The sequence below is a fragment of the Lepisma saccharinum genome, chromosome 21 (genome assembly GCF_977018435.1).
Source record: "Lepisma saccharinum chromosome 21, izLepSacc3.1, whole genome shotgun sequence".
NCBI lineage: Eukaryota > Metazoa > Arthropoda > Insecta > Zygentoma > Lepismatidae > Lepisma > Lepisma saccharinum.
Window position 1 is genome coordinate 35,764,457 of NC_139249.1, and position 23,203 is coordinate 35,787,659.

Below are 23,203 nucleotides of genomic sequence, written 5' to 3' on the forward strand. Positions count from 1 at the left end.
GCAGTGCAAAAAAAAAGTTACATATTCAGACATTTACTTTTTTAAAAAGTAGGGCATGGAGATTATCGATAAGAATTGCAACAAAATGGCAGAATTTTGCACTAAATTATAATATATTTATATATATATCAGATCGGTAATTTTACCGATACACCAATATACCTATATCTGCCGAAACCTATAGACTACCGGTTAATCTGTCCCATCCATATTAAAAATTAAATAAATCGTGTTGTATTTTTTTTAACATGTCAGTGTATTCATACCTTCAATAAAACAGTAAAGTGAATTTTGAAAGCAAACAACAACATAACTCAGTAATTTATTACAATGTAAGGCACATGCTTGAAATACAGTATATGATGCTCAAGTTTCTGACAAGCTATTCACTCTGAAATAAAGCAGAGAAAATTAGTCTTTAGAAGTAAATCTGATGCAATTACACATTCTAATAATTATATGGCTGAGCTCACACCAAAACTGATGCTTGAAAATTATAACATTTAAAAGTTGTCCAAAATATTAATTATTAGTAGAGGTGTGCATATTTCATTTGCGACAAACACAAAATGTGAAATAATACACTGTAATGTTCATTTTTCATGTTTTTTTTAAATGTGTAAGGTGCAATTTCCTACCATGCTTTTTCATGAGATAATGCAAGAGGAGCTGCAAAATGCGAAATAAACTCAAACATGAAAATTAGAGTTTATTTATCGATGTTACACTTTCTGAAGTCTGAATTATCCAGAACTGAATAATTCTGCTGTCAATTTTCGAGAAGCAAAAATGAACTTCTTTACAAAGGAGATTTAAAATTAATTATAAGGTTATTCACCATTTTAACACTGAAATTACATTTCATATACTGCTTTTGATCCCAAAATATGTCCAGCTTTTGTACTGAAAGCTTGATCTTTTATTCATCATAAATATGTGGTTCTAATTACTATATGGTATGCCCAAATGAAAAGGAGACTACGGTTATATCCAAAGAATATTACATTACAGAATATTTGCATTACATAATATGTGAAGTACAGTTAATGTGTAATATGATACCTACACATAATTGCTATTGATATTGATGCACTGATCCCAGCACATAGGAAGGGAGTGGATGGTTTCACTGTAGAAACTCCTGGGTTGCATACAGCTCCAGTTTTCCACAGTGTTCTGCACTTCCTTGTCACAGGTGAACCGTTGACCTTTAAGTGATTGTTTTAAGGGGCCGAAGATACCGGAGTCACATGGGGAAATATCGGGGCTGTATGGGGGATGTGCGAGGACTTCCCATTGAAATGTTCTCAGCAGGTTGAAGGTCTTCTTGGACACATGTGGCTTAGAGTTGTCCTTGAGCAGCACTATCCCCTTCGAGAGCTTACCTCTGTGCTTGTTTCTGATGGCCTGTTTAAGCCTCAACAATGTGTTGCAGTACCGTTCAGAATTCACTGCTTCACCCCGTTCCAGCCAGTCGATGAGTACAGGTCCTTCATCGTCGAAAAATAAACTGAGCATCACTTTTCCGGCCCTCATGACAGAGTGAGCTTTTTTTGGACATGGGGAGTCGGGATGGCGCCACTCCATGCTCATCCGTTTGGAAGCAGGGTCGAAATGGTGACACCAAGTCTCATCACGTGCCACAACCTTGGCAATGAAATCCGTACCTTGCTCCGCGTACCGCAAAAGATGGGTCAAGCACACATCCATTCTCTCCACCTTCTGCGTTGCTGACAGATGCTTGGGCACCCATTGTGCACAAACTTTGCCATAACTCAGCTTCTTGTGGATTATGTATTGCACAGTTCCTTTGCTTATCGACAGTTCAGCAGCAATTTCACGTGTGGTGATCTGACGATTCTGACGAACGAGATTATCCACAGCAACAATCGTGGCAGGGTTGATGACAACGTGCACTTGCCCAGGTTGTGGCAAGTCCTTGGTGGTTTTGCATCGCATCTTATAACGCTGACACCAACAGAATATGGTGCAACGTGCGAGACACTGCTCTCTGTAAACGTCCTTCATCCTGCCATAAATCTGTGAAGCATGCTCGCCTTCTGCGCGAAGAAATTGGATTACAGCTCTCTGCGCTGATCTGGAGGAATCCATAATGCACCCGTCCACGCAAAACAACTCTTGCCAACTGAGGAAACAGCAGGCGAAGCCGTTCGCTACACCTGCAAACTGGGACAAACACGGTGCCATCTTCGGCAATCATATTTACCTTCTTCGATTAGATACAACGCCGCTACATCAAAGGTCTCCTTTTCATTTGGGCACACCTTATAGTATGTAAGTATTCCACTGCAACTATGTTCATCAATTTATGAGGGTTTTGCTTCAAAATATTCAATAATTACATCGGAATATTAAAATAGTTGTCATTTAATTATAAAATTTCTTGTAATACCAGTGAAAAGTAAATTAAAATATCGAATTTTGTGTAATTTACAGGATAATTATAGTCTGTGAAAGTGTTGCATATAGCCCCCCCCCCCCCCCATGTGCACCCCTATGGTGTTGCATTGCATTTTTTGCACCCTGTAAAATATCAGAATATTCTCTTAGCCCCACTAACAATGCATAGTGTATTAGCACAATTCTCATGGGTAATAAAACGAAACCAAATATTTTGTTAACTTTTATTAATGCACATATTTGTTCATTATTGTAGAATATTTATGTCATAAGCTACTTCTCTATAGTCACTTTTCATACTGAGTCATAACCATTTAGAAACCCTCATTGTTTGTCTTATCATAATTTTGAAACAAACCGTGCATTTTAACTGTTTTGGATTGAAATATTTGATCAATGTTTATATGTAGTACTCTGTTTAGAATGTAATTTCAGTGAATTCATATATTTTAAGTGTATTGCTAGAATCCATGATGCCAGAAAAAATCAGATTAATTGCTCAAGGGGAAGCACCAGAATCCTATAACTCATAATAAACCGTAGGCAAAAAATTGCTTTTATCTAGCAAAGGGGCCTTGGGTGTTTGCCAGATTTGACCCCTAGGCCGGCTCTGGTTGCTGAAAAATAAGAAAGATCTCCAATGCTTCCTAGTTCCAAAGGCTGGCTCTGTTTCTATATCGTTACAAGGTACAATTATAGTTCTCGCCCTGAACTTTGCTTATAGAAATAACTTACATCTATAAGTAAATATAAATATAAATTCATTAAGGTTTTGTTCTTTGTATTTATGCCCGCCCTCCCAAACCACTACCTCCCCACCATCCTAATGTCTAATGACCCAATACAGTACTATCACATCCCCGCAGTCCACGAATTCAGCAGAGTGCAAGATCGTACCGTATCCCCGTATCACATCACGAGTTAAGATAACAAATGTCCGTAAAAACCTGCGTGCCTGCATTCGTAACGATGCCCACTTTGAGAAAGACGTATAACGTACTTTAATTGCATTGTTCATTGATTCCATTCACATGAAGATGAATGGAGTATTATTTCTTGTACACAAATGTGAATGTTAGCAACGTTTGTACCTTGTTGGATAGCTGATGACACAAGGAAGTAATTTAAGTAATTTGTACGCTTCGTGTCATATCATTTTTGTTATTAATATGTTGCCAAGTAAACTAAGATTGGATTTTTTTATCACCACTTGTAAGTTTAGATCCACCCGTTACTTACATGTGATTGTTATTTGGGACAAACTTTTTTTCAATGAACCACTTATTTGTTAGCTATCAGAAAACACTTAAATATGTGCCATACAATGAGCTGTTTTTTCTCAATTTGTATTTTTGTGTGAAAAATTGTCATTTAAAAAAAACAATAGAAATTCGATTATCTCGAAAACTACTAATTTTCGGACAGGGTATCGTATGGTCAAATTTATTGCAAATTGCCTCTACTTTAACCCCTTTCAGGCAATACATCTAATTACAGGTCACCCTGTATATGTAAAGGTCACAGTTCTTGCAAAAATGGTGTGCATTGTAGAGCAGTTGGAATGCAGTAGGAATGGTATCACCAATGCTTACCAACTTAACGTTTTCACTCTTATTTTTTCAATTGTTGCAACTTGTTTACATCAAATGTAGTATCAATCAAAACTAGTTCATATGTATGACGGTGTTTGCTTTTGCCTTTTTGGTCATTGCAGTTCGTTTTTTCTATATATGTACATGGGCGTCCGGAAGGGGGGGCCGTGCCCCCCCCCTGGAAAACGAAAGTCAACCAAAAATTACATATTTCACACACATAATTTAATTTCAGCCACAATAATGTGTGTTAATTATTGCACGAACATGATAAATTCAAATTTAAGCAATGTTTTTTGAGGGATGAACACTATTATTGGGGAAAATATGCCATGTTGCCCCCTTCCCCTGGAAAAATATACCTTCCTTGCCCCTCCCTGGAAAAAATCCTGCGGACGTCCATGTATATGTATATTCATTGACAACTAGGATTAAGTGACGTGCATTACCCCATAATTCAAACTTGGAGCCCTAAGTAATAGCTCACTACAATATCACGACAATTAAAAATTTTTAAATGCAAAAAGTTTTTAATTTGTTGAGGCATTTTACATAAAAAGACTAAGAAAATAGTGATTGCATATTATTATTCAAAATTGCTATCATGTCTCGCTTGTGTAAAACTTCCCTTTTTAATTTTGTTGTATAAGTAACATCAGACCAGTTTATTGTTTATTAGTTGCCATACTGTTTAATGTAACTGTACAGAATGCAGTTGCATACGACTGAAAAAAAATATAAGCTACACATTGTAGTCCCCAAATACACTTGAAGCTGGTTGAGTATTTCGTAGATGTTTCATGTACTAATAATAGAAATAGCATGTTCAAAACAAAGAAAAAAGGTACACATCAAATATAGTATAGGTAAGCAACAGTGGATTTTTTAATCTTCCAGAATTCCTATACTTTTCCCAAGTTTTCTCTATCGCCAGCTTTTTCTCATTTTCTTAACTCTTCTGCTTTCCCACATTTTTATCTTTTCCTGTTTCACTACATTTCTCTCTGTTACAAAACTTGTCTGCTTTTCCCTATTTATCTGTTTTCCCTGTTTCTCTCTTCTTTCCAATTTCCCTGCTTTTCCAGATTTTCTTCTTTTCTGTAGTTACTTGTTTAGTGTGTGGTTCATTTTTCTCCCAGTTTTCTATATAGCGTATTGAAATATTGTTTGAATTTTGCATAACTTCCAGGATAATTAGACTTCGCAAAAGTGTCAAATGGAATTTTTGCTGACCCCATGAAAAACTAATATGCCTGAAAAGTATCAGCTGGTATCGGTAGATGAATTCCAACCGATATCGATTCAGCTTTTAAAATAACCAAATCAATCAAGCATCATGTCAATTGGATACCAGGTCACATGTCATGTGGCACGTGTGACTTCAGTGTGAAATCTCCCTTTAATAACTAAATGTCAAGACATTACCTCATAGCACAAGATAGTATTTTAGGTACTGTATGTTATCGTATAAAAGATCCACTGATAAGTTTTTGTGCATGTTTCAATCAAGTTGATCCCCTCTTACCTGATCTTCACATTCATCCTTCCACAGAGTGCAACTAACATGGTACTCGTTTTCACCCTCATCTTTCACAGTACACCAACAACATCTGAAACCATGAATGTCATCAACTTGGCAAATCTTGATAGGTCCGATTTTCACTCTAGGTTCTGCGTGAATGAGAAAGTGTGACAAAAGAGAGAGTAGTCAGAGCAAGGTTCAAGTCGGAGACAAAAGACACACTTTATGGGAAAAAAAATTCAGTTGGCTTACCCTTTTCAAGGAGAAGGTATATCTCGTTACTGTCAAACTAGGGGCGATTCTTCCATGTAGGAAGTGAGGAACTTCCTACAATTCGTTTAAACTTGTTTCCAGTTCTACTTTTTAGGAGCCAGGGGCATCTGAACTTATTTCGGAGTGTTCAAGTATTTCAAGTTCTCAAATCCACCAACATTTTTTTTTTAAAATACCTTTTCAAACATACATACATACATACATACATTCATCAGAGGTGAGCTCCCTACCAAGAATGAGGAGCTTCAAAACAACGATCAGGCCCATCTCACATAACTGGCGGCAACGTTCTTTGCAGAGGGGTTCAGAAAGCTCATCCCACGACATGACAAATGCCTGTATCTTCACAGCAATTATGTCGCAAAGTAACCAGGTTTGTACATAACTTTTGGTAATAAATTCATTTTGTTACTTACACTTGTCTTATTTTTATGGTCCTCGGAGGTTGAAAAAAAAATGGCCCTCGTATATATTGTATGATGCCTATATGACGGACACTGCTCAAAGACCACTAGGCAGAAATCCTTTTGACCGGATAATCTGACTTATTGGAATCTAAAACTATGTAAACACATACCATTATGATGTATATGCTTGTTGTATCATGCCTAGGACTCTTACACGCACACCTACGCATGCTTTCTCCCCCCCCACACACACACATACACATACACATGTGTTCACTCAAGGGTATCACTTATCTGCATCTGTACTCCTTTCCCTGACCTCGCTATACAATATCCTGTCGGCAGTAGTCGGGGCACAGACACCTTTTCTAAATGCTGAGTTGCTCCTAGGCAGGAACAAACTCGTGAAACCCTTGGCAGGCCATACTATATACACCACAATATGTGTGTAAGTTTTATAATCTATGAGCGAGTGTGTCCCTGTAGAATGTGTGTGTGTGTGTGTGAGAGCAGAAGGGAGGGTCTAATGGTGCTACATCCCCCCTCCAAAAAAAAATTGAGAAAATTTTCATATGAAAGCAGTAAGGAACTCAGGAAAAACTGGTGGTAAATGCAAACCCATCTTGAAATTACCCTGGTTACCATTTTTGTCTTGTCAACTTTTAAACGAAGGTTAAAAATGGTAATTACAAAATATTTTATAGTGTATAATGACCACCCATTAGAATGTAGCTATGTAATATTCACCTTTACAATTCTAGCACCCTCCATAAAAAATTCTGTGTATTCCATATCACAGTATACAATATACTGTGATATGTTCATAATGCAAAGAGATCCGCATTTTTCTTTTATGATTTTGCTTTATGATGCATCCTTAACAAAATTTGTGGGCAAGTTCTTTTGTTTTATAAAGAGCCTTGTTTAATCTTGCAGTGTCGTTTTTGCTGTTAAGAAACCAACAATCACTCTCAGTCTTGAATGTTTATGAGTAAACAGCTGCATTGTTAACAATTGGTGGCTTGTGCTCAAAAAGAGTGTTGCTTTTGTATTCTTATAAGCAGCAAATCTTGGTACTGAAATCTGAATGCAAACCTCTATTGTTGTGTTTGGTATTATGTACTGTGTTATATTGTGTGGATTTTTTCTTTCTTTGGCTGTAATATAGAAAGGAAAATAAGTTAGTTCGATACGAGAGGTGCAGTTGGCATGACATGCGAAAGTTTTTTGCAGAAAATAGGAATATTATATTTCTGAAGTAATTCGCGTGCGAGCAGGAATTCGCAGAGGAAGTGAACAGTGTGCATCATAAAGATAATATTAAGAATATTTTCCTGTGATTTGCGAGTGTACGGTGTGCAAAAAAGTGACAAGTTTCGAGTCATATTGCACGATGGTGGCCAAAGTATGTAGCCATTTCGTCCGTGACTGAATTGCATTCGCACAGCGATTTACATTCCTTTCTGTGTCCTGAGAAAGGAAGTTCCAAACGAACTCCAAGTGGTGAATGCTACCATGATGGAACATTCTCCACATAACTGAAGTTTTCTCCTTGGTATGTATGGAGTAGACCTGACCTGTCCAGCAGAGTGGCTACGATCGTAAGTACTGTGCATCATTGAGCCTCCTCATTGGGCACTTTCATGGTAAAAATCTTGACCTTGTCTAGTTCCTTCGAGCTGCTTGATGTCAAAGAAGCTGAACCTAAATCTTTATCGCATTAGGAATTTTATATTAACAAGATTATGGCGTGCGATGGGATAAATCCTAGCTACACAGTTTATGATTGGTTCTCAGAATTAACAATATCTGAATTTCAAATATTTATGTAAATTTATAAAAATGAGCAATTGTTAATTTCTTGTGTAAGTCACGTAATAATTCATCATTCTTTGTTTTAAATGATGATTATTCAAACTTGTTACCTATTTTGTAATGAAGAAGGTAAAGTCGAGGCCAAGACCTATTTATTTTGCAAGGATCCTTGAGTATCTTGTATCAGAGTACTGAATAGCTTGTTAATGTTAGCAAAGAATAATTTTGTGTGCTCTTGTTTATTCTGATTACAATGAATATAACTGTTCTAAATCTTTATCCATGTTTTTGTAGTTCTGCTTTACTTAGCTTAATGATGGTTGTTTCAGTTCATGCTTAGATTTTATACTAGTGTTCGTGTGTTTCCTGAACTCTACTACTGGCAAGTACTATAGGTGAGAAAAATAACTCCTACTGCGCTAGATGCCGGATCCTTTGACCCGAGGAAACAGAGTGTGGATGCTTCATTCTAGAAGAACGGTTGTCCACACTCCAGACGTCGTTATAGCCAGAGTATATAATTGATCTGTATCTTCAATAATATATATATATACATACATACACAGAGGTTGTTCACTTTATATCCGACCATTTTTGATTTGGTGCTGCCACCTGGCGTATCATGCTGGAACTATGGGTCTGCTGGCGGGAGCAGTTTTGTGTCCGACCTTGTAGGTGCGTGAGTGTTGGTAGTGAATGTTATCAAATGGCGCCGAAAATCAACCAGTATTGGGAGGGTTACGTAATGGCCCTTTTCCATGCTAAGTTTTCATACATACGCATTGTGAAACAGTGTCGGTAGAATGGGTGATTACTGCGAAAGCTATTGTGGCCCGTTACACACAACAGGCTCTCCTTGCGAAACATTCACCCACGAAAACCACCAGGAGAAGGGCTGCAAGCAAAGTGTCACCTGTAGTGCTAAGGGGGATCCGTCAATTGGCGTGCCAAGAAAATCCCCCGACTCAATGTGATATGGCCCACAGATTTCACCTCGCACCGTCAACTGTGAACAAAACAATTCGCAAGCACCTCAGGTTGAAGTGTGTGCGGAAGGCCCGTGTACTGTGTCACATTGCTGAACATAAGACGAACTGCAGGAAACTATGAGAAGTACCTGGCTGGTTCCAAATGGAAGAAAGTTGTCACAATGGATGAATCATATGTCCATCTCACTGTTGGTGGTCACATTCGGGCGATCACATACCATGACATTGACGGCAATGGGTGAGCAACTTTGTTCGACAGTGCAGGGAAAGTTTCCCTCGTGGCTTTATGGTTGTGACGGGATTCGGATATGAGGGTAAGTTGATGATACACAAGGTGGACAAAAACGTGAAGGTGAATGCCAGATACTTCCAAGACTCCATTTTGACACCTATCTATCGGAGAGACATCCCACAATTATATGGAATGGACGTGAACCAGGTGATGATCCATATGGACAAGGCTTCGAGTCATACTGCCAGAACATCACTACGTTTTTATCAGGAAATGGCAGAGGAATTAGGAATTCATGTAATTCCGTTTGAAGACATTCCTGTGAAAAGCCCAGATGCCAGTCCAATGGATTTTTGCGCATTTGGACTGTTGAAACGACATCTTCAACATCGCCCCCCGCGCACCCTGGATGGTCTATGGAAAGCTTGCAGGGAGGAGTGGGACAGAATTCCCATGTCTGTCCTGCGCCGGAGCTTGCTGCAATGGAAACTGCGATGCCGGGCGATAGTCCACAATGCTGGGGGTCCAATAGAACATGATCGGTGGTGGCAGCACGGTATCTCTTAAGGTGAGTACCCGTCAAAAATGGTCGGATATAAAGCGAACAACCTTCTGTATAAGCAAACACAATAAATACTACCCACCTGTTTCCTTGCTTTTCCCATTCCCACATGTCATGTCTTCATCATTTACACTTTTCTTCCACATTTGCCTTCCACAACTGCCTCCATGTATATTTCTGTGAACATAAGGCTTCTTCCCAGACTGTGAACAGCTGCCAAGATTGAAATATTTCGGGTACTCAGAATCTTCGCTCACATCATTCCAGGAGCACAGGATGTCGTCTTCAGATGCTGAACTACTTTTAGCTGAGCTTAAAGCCTTGCTGCCAATTATCCCTGTATCCGTCTCTTCATCGAAATCCAATCCATCAAGGGCATTGTGAATATCTCCAGATCGTTCCTCTGAACTAGTGCTGCTCTCTGATGAGATTGAAACAAATTTTATGTGATAATACATAGACTAAAAAAGTTGATATTTTATTCCATGTGTCATCAATAAGAATAGGTTTTGCATATATTTTTTTTCTTTTTTGTAAAGGTGATATGTTCCTGAAATATATGTGAAAAACTAAGTAAATGAAGATTGGGAAGATGAGTGGGATGTGGTAACGGAGAACAAGCTTCACACTATTAAGCCCAGCATAGGTGCATGGCATTCCTCGTCCCATCGAGAAGAAGTTGTTCTCACTCGAATGCATATTGGACACAAACATTCTTGTCGAATGTGTCGAATTTGCTTTCCTCGGGCAGACTTTTAATCTTCCAAAATGTTTTTCATCCCTGTTGGAAAATGACGACCAAGTTTTATCCAATGTTTTTTGCTTTTCATGGAGAGCCGGGCTTTTGCACTGTCTGTGAGAGAGCTTTTAGTTTATTCTTAATTTTCAATGTGTTGAGTTTGTCTTGTGCAGATCCATTTACAACCTTGCACTTTTAAGGGGCTTTTTATACCCCTTGTTATAAAGTTTTAACTAAGAATTTTATATAAGGGGATATTTCCCCATATACATTGAAGGGTGCAAAATGTCCTAATGTGCTGACACACCCAACAATTTTACTTCAATCAGTCCATCAATCATTAGCATGTGAGATACACTTGTAAACTTATAGAGCCTGTAATACTCTAATACAAGTCACAGTTTTTTTTTTGTTTTTTTTTTTCAGATAATTTTTCTCAAATCATGCCAATACAGTTTTGTGACAGAAAAAATAAGTACACATTTGTAGAATATGCTTAACAGAACTTATCTTTTTGGATTACTTTGTGAGGTAGCACTTTGGTTATTAGCCACTTCTTCATGTAGGGAACCCAGGGTTTGAATCCCAGCCTCGGCATTGGCTTCTTCGTGAGTGTCCATTCATCATATCATCACTCATTCTCATCTTTGCGATTAGCCAAGAGTAGCAGAAAAGCAAAGTAAAATAAACTCAATCAATCAAGTAGGGAACTATAGTGGCACATCAAAGTGGGGGTGGGTGGGGGACAAAGAGAGAGAGAGAGAGAGAGAGAGAAGTCATCTACATAGTGACCATGATAACATTGTGTACATTTTGAATAATTCAGTTAAAATATTTTTGCATCTAGAAAACTCTATAGACTGCGGTATTCCATGCGAGTGAAATCAGATGACCGGTTTCAAGATGTCAGATGAAAAACAGATTTCCTTCATATTGCATCCTCTATGCTGTGCTGTACATTTTTTTTTCCAAACTGTCTGTACACAAAGTGTCTGACACATTTTAATTATTAATATCTCAGAAACTAATGAGAATACAAATTAACTTGTGGCAATGATTGATAGATAAACTCAGAAGTTTTGTGTCCTGTATCAGTACACTTTTATGTCCAGTACTAGACCTTTCCAAAGCTTTCGATCTTGTCCATCATAACCTTCTCCTAGAAAAAATGAAATACTACACTTTCTCGAAGCCTGTGATAAACTGGTTTCAATCATATCTACCTAGGTACACGAAAGAAGACAGAGTTTTTTACCCTGCCGACACCTCATCATCACCAATAACATTAAATGGAGGAGTTCCACAAGGCTCCATTCTGCCTCTTCCCCCCCTTTTATACTCCTTTTATGTCACTGATATATCAAAGACCATTGGTTATTGTAATATACATTGTTACATGAATGACACGCAATTGATGAAATCATCACCACCATCGGATTATTATAGAGGACCTAAACAATGATTTACATGCCCTTAACAAGTGGCTCGCTGCAAACGGGCTCACAATTTACCTGAATAAATGCGTATACACAATTCTAGGCTCTAACTATTATCCTGAACAAGTAAATTATGACAAAATTAACATCAAAATTAAAAACCAAAACATAATTTATGCATCAACGGTTAAAAATCTAGGCCTTACTTTTGATCCAAATCTTTCCTGGTTAGCACATATCACAGCACAGAGCACAAAAGCATTAACAATAATGAGATCACTCTATGGGAGAAGAGACTTTTTTACTAAAGAAACAAAATTATATCTAATTGAAACACTAATATATCCTATTTTTTATTATTGTGATGTGGTGTATGGCATGGATTTACAACGTAAAATATCGAACAGAATACAAAAAATACAGAATTCCTGCATTCGTTACGTTCTCTTGATCAGGAGAAATTAGCATATCTTACTCTTGCTCAATACACACAAAATTCTTAACATGTCTAGGCAACGTCTTCTGCATCAATGTTCATTAGTATATAAGGTATTAAACTTGCAAACACTTAGCTATCTTCACAAGAAACACATTTAGAAATTCAGTATATTCATACAATGCAAGAGGTCGGCAAAAAAATCAACATTCCTTGCCATTCTGCTGTCAGTTTCGAAGGCTTCTTCTTCCTCTTGGTCTGCAAAGGTTTAGAATGCTCTTCCCAGTTACGTTTCATCTGCTACATCCAGTGATCAGAACGCTACATTTTAAAAGTAGCTTCGCTACAGCTACAGCTACTCTTCCAAAATGTAGCTTCGCTACAGCTACAGCTACATTTTCCAAGAAGTAGCTCGCTACGCTACTCCTGTTTGCTACTCGCTACTTCGCTACTTTTCCGCTACTTTTGCATAAAAGAAATTAACAACCACATGGATATTCCAAGAACACCCTAGTATGATAGTTGTACTTGCTGGAAAATAGATTCTGTTATTTATTATCATGATTCCCGTCATTCTGTAATTTTGATAGCAGTGTTACTTCAGTTGCTTATTTTCAATATAGTGTTTCAGAATAACGTACCTATGTAAGCGGCAGATCAATTCAATTAGGATGACACAAAATTAATGATTACAACTATACACAAATAAAATTTGGTAGAATTATTTACATATATATATCAACATATTTTCCTTGAGAATAAACATTGAGTTAAGTCACATAGTGGTTCGAAACCAGTCTTGATTTGCTTATCTGTGCTTAAAGTGGACTCCAAATGAAAACTAGGAAAGACGCCTGGAGGATGGGATTCTCCTGCTCCTCCATTCCCCACGCTGCTCATCGTCTTTCATCATTCTTCATCATTCTCACAATTAGCCAAAAGTGGCAGAAAGCTACTCTAGATAAGATTGATTGACTTTTTGTTTTAAGTCCACTTTATGCACACTAAGGCTAATCGGGACTGGACCTACAGTTTAAAGTGGGATTCGAACCACTATGTGCCTCCACCGGTTATCGAACCTGGGACCCCTTGACTGTAGATAAGATAATTACTAAATAAAGGATTGATCTTCATTGTCATGATTAGCAAAAGTAACAGAAAAGCTAAAGGGAAATATATTGAGAAAACTGATGTGTAAATCCGAGAGTTCTGTTAACATACTGAGCCATTGATTGCTGGCACTGTTGCTGCCATTCTAGTGGAAAATGGATCGCTCCTTTTTGCACTGCAAGTTGTGTTTTACACAGTAATTAATTACATTTTGCTGCCTCTTATACTAGGAATATCCACAATATATGTTCCGGGTGGCGCAAACGAGGTATTTTTTTTTCAGGGGTGCCACAAATGAAGCATTTCCTCAAAATCTCAAAACAAGTAGCTGTTAGCTGGAATATATTCATATATGTCAGTTAATTATCTGGATATTAGAATTATTAAGATACTAATGAAATAAATTACGCGGATACCTTTACTGTGATATCAAGATATTTATTATCTACATTATCCATATTTCCATGTAATAGACTTTGTCTTTATAATCCTCCTGCAAAAGTAAGCATTATTGTCGATTTTTTTAATGCTGTTGCCACATTCAGAATTTACCTCAAAATGCTGAGAAGAAATGTAGCTGTAGCGAAATTTTCGCTACAACTACAGGAATTTTGTAGCTTCGCTACCGCTACAACTACAATTTTCAAAATGTAGCGCCGCTACAGCTACAGCTACAAATTTTGTAGCTAGCTACAGTAGCGCCGCTACAAGTAGCGCGCTACTTTCGACCACTGGCTACATCACCCAAAAGCTTCAAAGAACGAGTTCTATTTTTTTTATTGCAAAAGCAACAACTGAGCATTAGCTCATACAATTAAGTGACAACAAGAACAAAATAAAACCCTGTATTTTGTGAACACTTATCTGACACATCAAATATTTCAAATTGCATGCATGTTATTTTAATCTCAACTTGGAAATTGCGTATGTACAAGTGTGTGTGTATGTGTGTTTGTGTATAAATGTCTCTGTCATTGTCAGTAGCGTAGTGCAGTTCTCTGGGGCCTCCTCAGTGGAAAAAAGAAACATTGAGATGACGCACAATAGTTAGCAACCCTTCCCCCCCCCCAAAGTTGTAAAATAAATTAACTTTAACCCTTCCTTCCCATTTTTTTGTCATCGATTTAGGCTATATATCAGTTTAGTAGTTGTCGAAACTAAATCAGGGTCATCTGAATGTGATAAATAACTGTATGAAGAAATTAGAAATATTTTCTCTTACTTCAACGTGGTGGCACAGCCAGGATTCTTTCTTAAGGAGGGCAAAGGCTTCGCACAGCCAACTATTTTGTTCATGATCCTTTGTATTTTTTGTTCAAAACTTTTTTTTAATGTAGGTTACATATAATACACACATATATTTTTTTAAAAAATAACTGTTTGGGGAAATTGTTTAAAGGATAGTAAAAACTCATTTTTTGGACAGAGGTGGATGCACCTTTATGCCAAGAAGCCATCCTCTGCTTATGTCAGGCCAAGATTCAACGTAAGAGCTGCTCACATTAAGCTCCTAATACTAATAGTGAGTTATATACTCAAGCAAACTTATCATTTTAGTTACGGGGGTTGAACTGGACCTCTACATTGTCGATGGTGACCTAATATCAAGGTCTGCAATCTGCTGCTAAGAAATAAAGGCAGACTTAAGTCTTGAGAGATAGAAAATTAAACAGCGACTGGACTTAATTCACTGAAAATTTGTCACTCAATAAAATGCCGATTGGAGCACTTTCAGCACTGTATACGTTGTATACCCTGCGTGGTGGAATTAGGGCTACTGGACCTAAGGGCAAAGGGAAAATTGCCCCTGGGCGCAACATCCTGAGTTTTTGGGCCCCTTTGAAGTAAAACGTAATATGTGTGGACAGTGTGGAAATTTATCTCAGATCTTATTTCAATCTCATACTGAGGCTTGAAAATATTTGGTGGGAAGTTACATTTTAAATATCATGTAATATTACTGGTAATAAAAAAGGTCATACATTATCAACTTTGTTTGTTTAGGTATTGTGTAGCAATAAGGCATCGACCGGTTGAGCAACTGAATCTTTCTACTCGATTCAAGACTGTACTACGCTACCACATAGCTATAAAGGTATGAGATAAGTTTCTGCTATCTATGAGCAAGTAACTTAATTCTGAATTTCAGAAGAGACCCATAATGCCCCTCTGGCTGAGACAACACACCACTGCTTATTATCACAGATGTCGTCATATGATATGTTACTGGGAACCAACTTTATGTTTCGTAAATCCATTTTTTAAATAAGCGACAGTAACTGCTGAATTTCTGGGATTATATAAAATTTCAGAATCACAGAGAGAGAACATAGTGAGGCCCCTACAGCTCGCACCCTCCCCCACATGTGGGGGTTTGCTATGTCACTGGTCATTGTATTCTCTTCAAATTGTATTATTATTATTATTTTATTTTATGTCAAATTCATTCATATTATATATTTGATTGTAGTATTATATATATGTATTGTAACTTTTAATTACCACAGTTAGGTGGCAGAGCAGCCTAAGACTGAACCTCGCTCTGTAGTAAATAAAAATACTTTTCTATTCTATTCTATGTGTGCTTTTGTCGCACAGAGAATGTCAACACGATAATCGATTTTTGCACACGTTCGGGTCCACAGACGGTATTGCGTTGTTTATTCTGGCTTTCAGTTCATATGTTCATCACTTTTCCCTATAAAAAATTCTGCCACATTTCCCTAAAATAAAGAAAAAGTTCAATGGGGTTTTGTTGGGTGATCTCGTTGGCCAAGGAATCGGACCACCACGTCAAATTCATCTTCCCTGCAAGCGTTCGTACAAAACACAACACAATGTTGATGAACCTTACAAAAGTGATGAAAATATAGCCAGAATAAACTACGCAATATCTACTGTGGATGTTGACATGCTGACCCGAATGTGTGAAAAAATTGATTATCGTCTTGACATTCTCTGTGCCACAAAATGAACACACGTAGAAGTGTACTGATACAAGACAAAACTTTTTGAGTTTATCTATCTGTCATTGCCACCAGTTTATTTGTATCTTCATTAGTTTCTGATTTATTAATAATTAAAATGTGTCAGACACTTTGTGTACACCCTGTATATTTTTGGAGTGTAAGAAAGTAAACTCATTCATTTTACAGAATTTATTGGTTCACAATTCTTGCAGTAAAACTTTTGAAAATTATATTTCTTAGTTTAGGAGGGGAGTGGTGAAAAAATCACAAACATGGTTTAAAGCTTTCGAGTTGCAATATAGCTTAGAAGATTGGTCCCACATTATATTTTAGAAAAATAGGCTGAAGATGGCGGATCAAAGACCAAATATATATTTTTAAGCAAAAAAACGAAAAAACCCACCCAGGCACATTGACCACTTGTGTAAAAGAGGCTGCACTGCTCATTAAACTTTTGCTGTAGTACACAGCAAAGACACTTCAGAAAGAGAAATCACACGCAACGAACATCTGGTGCAATCCATTCCCAAATTTTTGCCTTGGCATTCTGTGCCTCCATCTCTGTGCCAAACACTTTGAGATAGACATTTGCTTTGATTGGTCGAATTAGGTTATTTTACGTCGCTCTTCTGCTACCTTTAGGTAATTGCAATGATGGGATGAATGGTGGTATGATGTGAGATGGATGAAGGGACAATCACACACACATGGACGGCCTACAATGCCTACAGAGGATTATTCTAACTGCAAGTCGAGATGCTGGAACCTTGTTAGTCTGCAAAATGCAGTCCATGGTGTACTATGTGCAAGATAGATTGTCATTTGGATGTCTTTAGAAAGGGTCATCCTGTACACACCAGATGTTTCCAATGGTCAGTTGGTTTTAACTCCCCAAATTTCAGAAAACACCACAAATGGATATACCTTTGCAAGATAATATGTATTCGAAGCGACCACATAGAAAATCACGATTTATTCCCAATACATGGTGCATATCCATTTATTTCTCGTCTAATCAAAATCCATCTTACCCGAGGGATAAAGAACGAATGTAAAACTCCCTAAGGTCCATCCCATTGTGTACTCTTATGAGGAGATGGACTCTATGAGGTGATGCCAGTGTAGTAGTTTGCCTATTTTCAGGGGTGGTGCAGAGGAAAGGTTTAAGTAATGACCAATCTCAAGACTCATTCTCACCCAATGGGGCATCAGGTATCTGATACCTTCCAGGAGTCATGCTTTAAAAAAAGATGTAAGTGATCATTCTTGAACAAAGTCAAGTTTTCATTTTGGACCAAAACTAAGATAAATATACTACATACAAATTAAACAACATTGGAGCATTTTATGACACTTTGACACAACAGGGGAACTACAGTAATTCATGCACCGAAGTTTATATTGCATGGCAAGCTACTCAAAAGTATGTGTACACTCTCGAATGGCTCATGGTGGTCTCCCCGATGATGTAGTGGTAAACCGGTTGCCTTATAATCAAGTGGTCCCAAGTTTCATATGCACTTGAGATACATTTCAAATCCCACTTTAAACTGTAGGTCCAGTGCCAGTTAGCTTATTTGTGCATAAAGTGCACTTAAAACAAAACAAACAAACAAATCAAATGGCTCGCTCATGTAGTGAATTTGTGAAATCCTTATCTGTCTGTAGGAACATTAACAATGAATAACTTACCACTAAACCTATTCTTAATAAAAGGCTCACTGGATATTAGAAAGAGAAGTATAATCCATGTTGTCTTGTGAACTGGCATTTTGTTCCAGAATGGTAAATTTGAACACGCCCTGAAATGCACAATTTATACATTAAGTAATGTCCATAATGCTTCATAAAAGAAATGGAGAGTCATTCAATGATATGCTCTGAAGGATAGCAAGTCTGCTGGTGATAGACAATTTCATTTAACATACCTTACTATTTTTTGCCTTCAAATGACAATATTCTCCAGCTGTTTGTCATGTTCCAGTAGAACTGGAGATGTTTCTCCACAGGTTCATTGTGATCTCCCCCAGCTCCTTAAGAGGTCTTACCTCAGAAATAATTTCTTCCTGGTGCAAATATTAGGAATCGACCGATATGATTTTTTTTTCCAATACAAGTAAATATTCCGATAAGTGATATATTACCAATCTGATGTTATTTGAAATTGCAGATGATCTATAAAGAACTGAATGAGCTATTCGCCTCCTTAATGTAGTAGGTTTTGCCTTAGCTATCTGCTTTAAAAACCAAAAGTATGATAACAAAACAACAACAACAAAATGGCAGATTTTTGCACAAATCAGGCTATTTTTAAAAAACTAAACTTATCAGCAATTTTATCAATGCGCTAATATCAGCCAATACCAATACAGTAGCGATTAACCTGTCCCATCAGTACTAAATTTTGTATTAAATTTCATTCAGATTGCAGTAAAAAATCCTCTTAGCTTGTAATATTGAGTTACAAAGCAAAAGCATTGGGTTACAATCTGGGTGTCATTTGTATTGAAAATTGGTATTGCTTATTTCAAATTAGAAAAAGCAAAAACCTTATGTTTATATTCCCTACAACAACTAATTTCAGTTAATTACTTTTCTAATAGAATAACCAAAATAAAAAAATACTTTAAATCGAAAAATTGAGTGTAAAATTCAAGAAACAAGTCAGGACTTCATTTTTTCTTATTCTGCCACTTAGTCGAAAGTTCCATGTTTGTTGAAAATTTATTGTATGTTCTAGTCTTCAAAAAAAAGGGGGGGACACTATTTTTCATGCTCCCTGAATACACCTGTGAGGAATCCTAAACGAAGAGGCACAAAACACACTTTTCACAGTTGGGACATTATTTTGTCCTGTTAAAAAATAGTTTAGACTAATAATTGAAACAGAGTTAATGCTGTAACACCCACAAATATACCTCTGGTTGGACTGAAAGACACCGAAACAAAGTATGCATTTAGGGTAATAGCTGGGGCTCTTCAGTTTGGTGGCCGACATTAATCTCACCACTGATGTTGCTGAGTTTGAGTCTTGAACTGGGGATCGATGTTATTTGGTGAGTGCCCTTTTATCAATTTTCATCTAATCATCATTCATTCCCCTCATCACAATTCGTCAAAAGTAGCAGAAAATTAACGTTTAATAGGAAAACTACAGATCAATACAAGAAAATGCATGTGCATGAGTGTGTAGTAGCTAATTCCATAGCCAGGTGGGGGGGGGGTTCACATATAATTGTTCCCATGGGCGTCGCCAGAAATTTGAATAATTAGAAATAATAATTATTATTATTATGTTATAATAATTAAAATTTCATGATGATAAAACAATTTATTCCAAAATGTATTATTAAATGCGTTGTTATATTATGTATTTCATTGTTAAGTTTTAGATACCTTCAAGAAAAAGCATTAAAAGTTAGCGGAAATTTTAGTCATAATGATTATGTTGTTTGACTGTCACATAAAACTTTTTTTTTTTAATATTGTAAACTGTGGAACCAGTTATTCTTTGGATTAAATGGTAGAATATTAAATAAGGAAAAAAAAACATAACCTGGTGCTTGTACTGTAACCTCAATTTTTCAATCTTGATGCAGTTTTTATTTGATTATTCTGTTTTAATACTAACTAGATGCACTTTATTTCTGTTATTAACAATAAAAAATAAACGTTCTGCTCTATTGTAACTTGCAATAAACGATGCCAGTTCCAGGGAGAAAGGGGGGGGGGATCAATGGACTGGTTTTCGCTCAAGTTTCTGGAATTCCAAGAAAATTCTAGGTCGATCGTCCTATAATTGTCTCCCTGTTGAATTTTTGTGAAGCTTCGCATATTTTTTTTAAAAATGAATTATAAATTTTGGTTTCTGAACTTCCATTAATTCAAGATGCCAGAAATTTCTGGGGGGGATTGAACCCTAAAAGAAAACCATCTAAATACGGCCATGGTGTGTAGCTGACAAAGAGAATTGAAGTAAGAAGCGTGTGTTCATTGCCTGTTTTGGCACCTCTTTTTCATATACGTACATTAATCATTCTGGGTGCCTATAAATCCACTACCTAAGACGCACGGCCATGAAAATGGGCAGCTGGGCAGAATTGTGCTGGTGCCACATATGGGAAAAGCAAAGCAAGAGCGGGACAAAATACGCTGGTTCCTGCGCCCTGTGTGGTAACGTCAACCGAGCTGCGTTGTCTAGTTCGAGCATCAGACCGACCTCTCTCCAGGGCATACAGTTGTCATCCCTGAGCTTTCGAGCAAATACTCTCAATTTGTATATCACATGGATTACAAAGACCAATTCTACAATGAGATCTTTCATTCTCTTAAACCTCTGAGCACACGGGGTTGTGCTCCGACATGGCAACAGCGCGAACTTCTGCCACCTGCCTAATTTTAAGGCCGTGTGTTTAGTTTTAAAACTTGCGGACGAGGGGAGGGGTTAGACTAAGGTTTGAAAATCAAATATATATCTGCTCGATTTGCAGCTCTAGGGAAGTATATACCAGAAACATAAGTAAAACACATGTTAGTCTTCATATATTTATTACAATAAGGATCATTGAATGTGTGTAACTTGTTTGCAATAATATTTCGAGTAGAAAGTAAATCCAGACACTAGCGCACTCGCTCGGGATTTTTTTCGGAGGGAGCTTGAATTGTAAATTACTGTTGTAGGCGGGAAAAGGGGGATACACAATTAAATATTTCATAATTATCATTTGTAACATTTAAATGAAAGTTGCTGAAAGACTGAAATGGAAATCGGTGATTACTTTGAAGGGTGTTTGCATTTACCACCAGGGGTACCCATCCCCCCCAAGGCCTATGACGCAACCCATGGACGTCCGCAAGATTTTTTCTAGGGAGGGGCAAGGAAGGTATTTTTTCCAGGGGGCAAACAAGGCACATTTTCTCCAAAAAAATAGTGTTGTTTCCTAAAAAAAACATTGCTTAAATTTGAATTTATGATGTTCATGCAATAATTAACATATATTATTGTGGCTAAAATGAAATTATGTGTGTGAAATACATAATTTTTGGTTGACTTTCATTTCCAGGGGACCCATGCCCCCCTTGCCCCCCTTCCGGACGCCCATGCGCACCCCCCCAAAAGGTAGAACATTCCCCCACCCTTTATGTTGAATCATTTACTGAAATTATTTTGGTCAGACAAAATGTACCGAACAATATTATACAGAGATGCCAACAATCGAAAGACTAAGTTAAATGACTAAAGAATGAAACGGCTCACTTTCGTGTTTCCTAACATAAAATGTACAATACTGCTCAGGCTCACTACCATTGTTAGTGTACTGAACTTTATTCATAATAATTTATCTACTTGACTAACCTTGTATTAATGCGAACAGCACGTCCCCTGGTAGTAAACTATAAAATTTTGTCCCCCCCAAAAAAATTCCCATGACGTAGGCGCGTCATGAATCCCCCTGTGGGCACCCCTGTTTACCACTTTGTTGTTTCCCTACTTCTTTCTGCTTTAATTTGAAAATGTTGATTTTCTCAAAGTTTTGGGAGGGGCTCTAGCCCCATCAGCTTCCTCTGCGTACGCCAATGACTGTAGGAGTAACTTTACTTCTGTAGTTCCTTTTCAGGTAGCAGTAATTGTAACTGAATTACTTTTCACGTAGAAGTAACTGAGTTACTTTCTATCTAAAATAAGTGGCTATAAATCATAAACTTTTAAAAAGTAACTTTCCGAGCACTGGTGTTCGTTAATGATTGAATTTAGAACTTGTTTTGTTACTAATACGAAATGTGTGTGTCATCTTCGAGCAGTACATGGTTCAAAGAAATGGATATCTACCGTCACCGTGTTATAATGCTAGAAATCGGTACATAAATCTGTAATTGTATCTTTTGGAACAATTGTTATTCTCAGTTTGCAAAGCATAAGGTTGATACTACTGATTATCTATTAATTAGATCAAAATTACATTACCGTAAATTTTGAAGTAGTAGTTCTGTTTTTTCTCTCGTTCAGCTCCTCATCGCTTTATATAATAATATTAAAGAAAAAGAAAAGCTTTCTTTCAGGACCTTTACTGGCCGCAGGATCAATAAAAGTTAAACCATCACAAAGAGATGCTGGTCTGGTTCAAGATGAATATATCCAGATGGGTCTGCCAAGAATGAATAACCGGAATAACGTCGTAGTCACCGAAAAATACGGTTAAGTGACGTCACAGGAAGGTTTCTGACTTGCAGAAATTTTTGGAAGCAAGGATTAACTTGTAACTCAATGAAATTATTTGTAATTGGGTTACAATCAGTACTTTCTTTCAGCTGGAACGTTATAACGGTACCTTCTTAGGTGTAAATATAGAGTCGAAAATTTGCAATGGAATTTTTAGACAATGTTATCTCGAATTTAGTTTATTTGAAAATCACGCCGATATACTTCCTCTACCTCTAATATATTTTTCTCCTTCAGACGTGTTTGCTGTGATATCATCACAAGGCGTTGAACACTCAAAGTAAAGCACGAAGAAGGGAAGATGAAACAGGGAATTTGTCAAATGTATGGAAATTCTTTTAAATGACCAATCTTGAGTTTGTTTTAAGTCTGTTTTATGCACAGAAAGCCTAATCCGAACTGGACCTGCAGTTTAAAGTGTGATTCAAATCATTATGTGCCACCGTGTATCGAACCCAAGAGCCCTTAATTACAAGCCAA

General features: G+C 37.2%; 1 protein-coding gene across 1 annotated transcript; it reads right to left on the minus strand.

Moving 5' to 3' along the window:
• Positions 1–238: 238 nt before the first annotated feature.
• Positions 239–22,605, minus strand: LOC146004321 (uncharacterized). The gene is made up of 5 exons (XM_083143076.1): positions 22,469–22,605; positions 18,196–18,305; positions 9,896–10,234; positions 5,539–5,684; positions 239–391 (listed from the first exon to the last, which is right to left on the minus strand). Exons 2-5 carry the CDS (start codon positions 18,272–18,274, stop codon positions 383–385), a joined length of 573 nt encoding a protein of 190 aa, XP_082999202.1. The 5' UTR covers positions 18,275–18,305; positions 22,469–22,605; the 3' UTR covers positions 239–382.
• Between the last annotated feature and the right edge of the window lie 598 nt (positions 22,606–23,203).

Coding starts and splice junctions, on each gene's coding strand:
- LOC146004321 (XM_083143076.1), bottom strand. CDS start 18,274: ATGCCAGTTCACAAGACAACATGGATTATACTTCTCTTTCTAATATCC. Junction 10,235..18,195: donor TATTAAGAATAGGTTTAGTG/GTAAGTTATTCA, acceptor CAATCTCATCAG/AGAGCAGCACTAGTTCAGAG. Junction 5,685..9,895: donor TGGGAAAAGCAAGGAAACAG/GTGGGTAGTATT, acceptor TCATTCACGCAG/AACCTAGAGTGAAAATCGGA.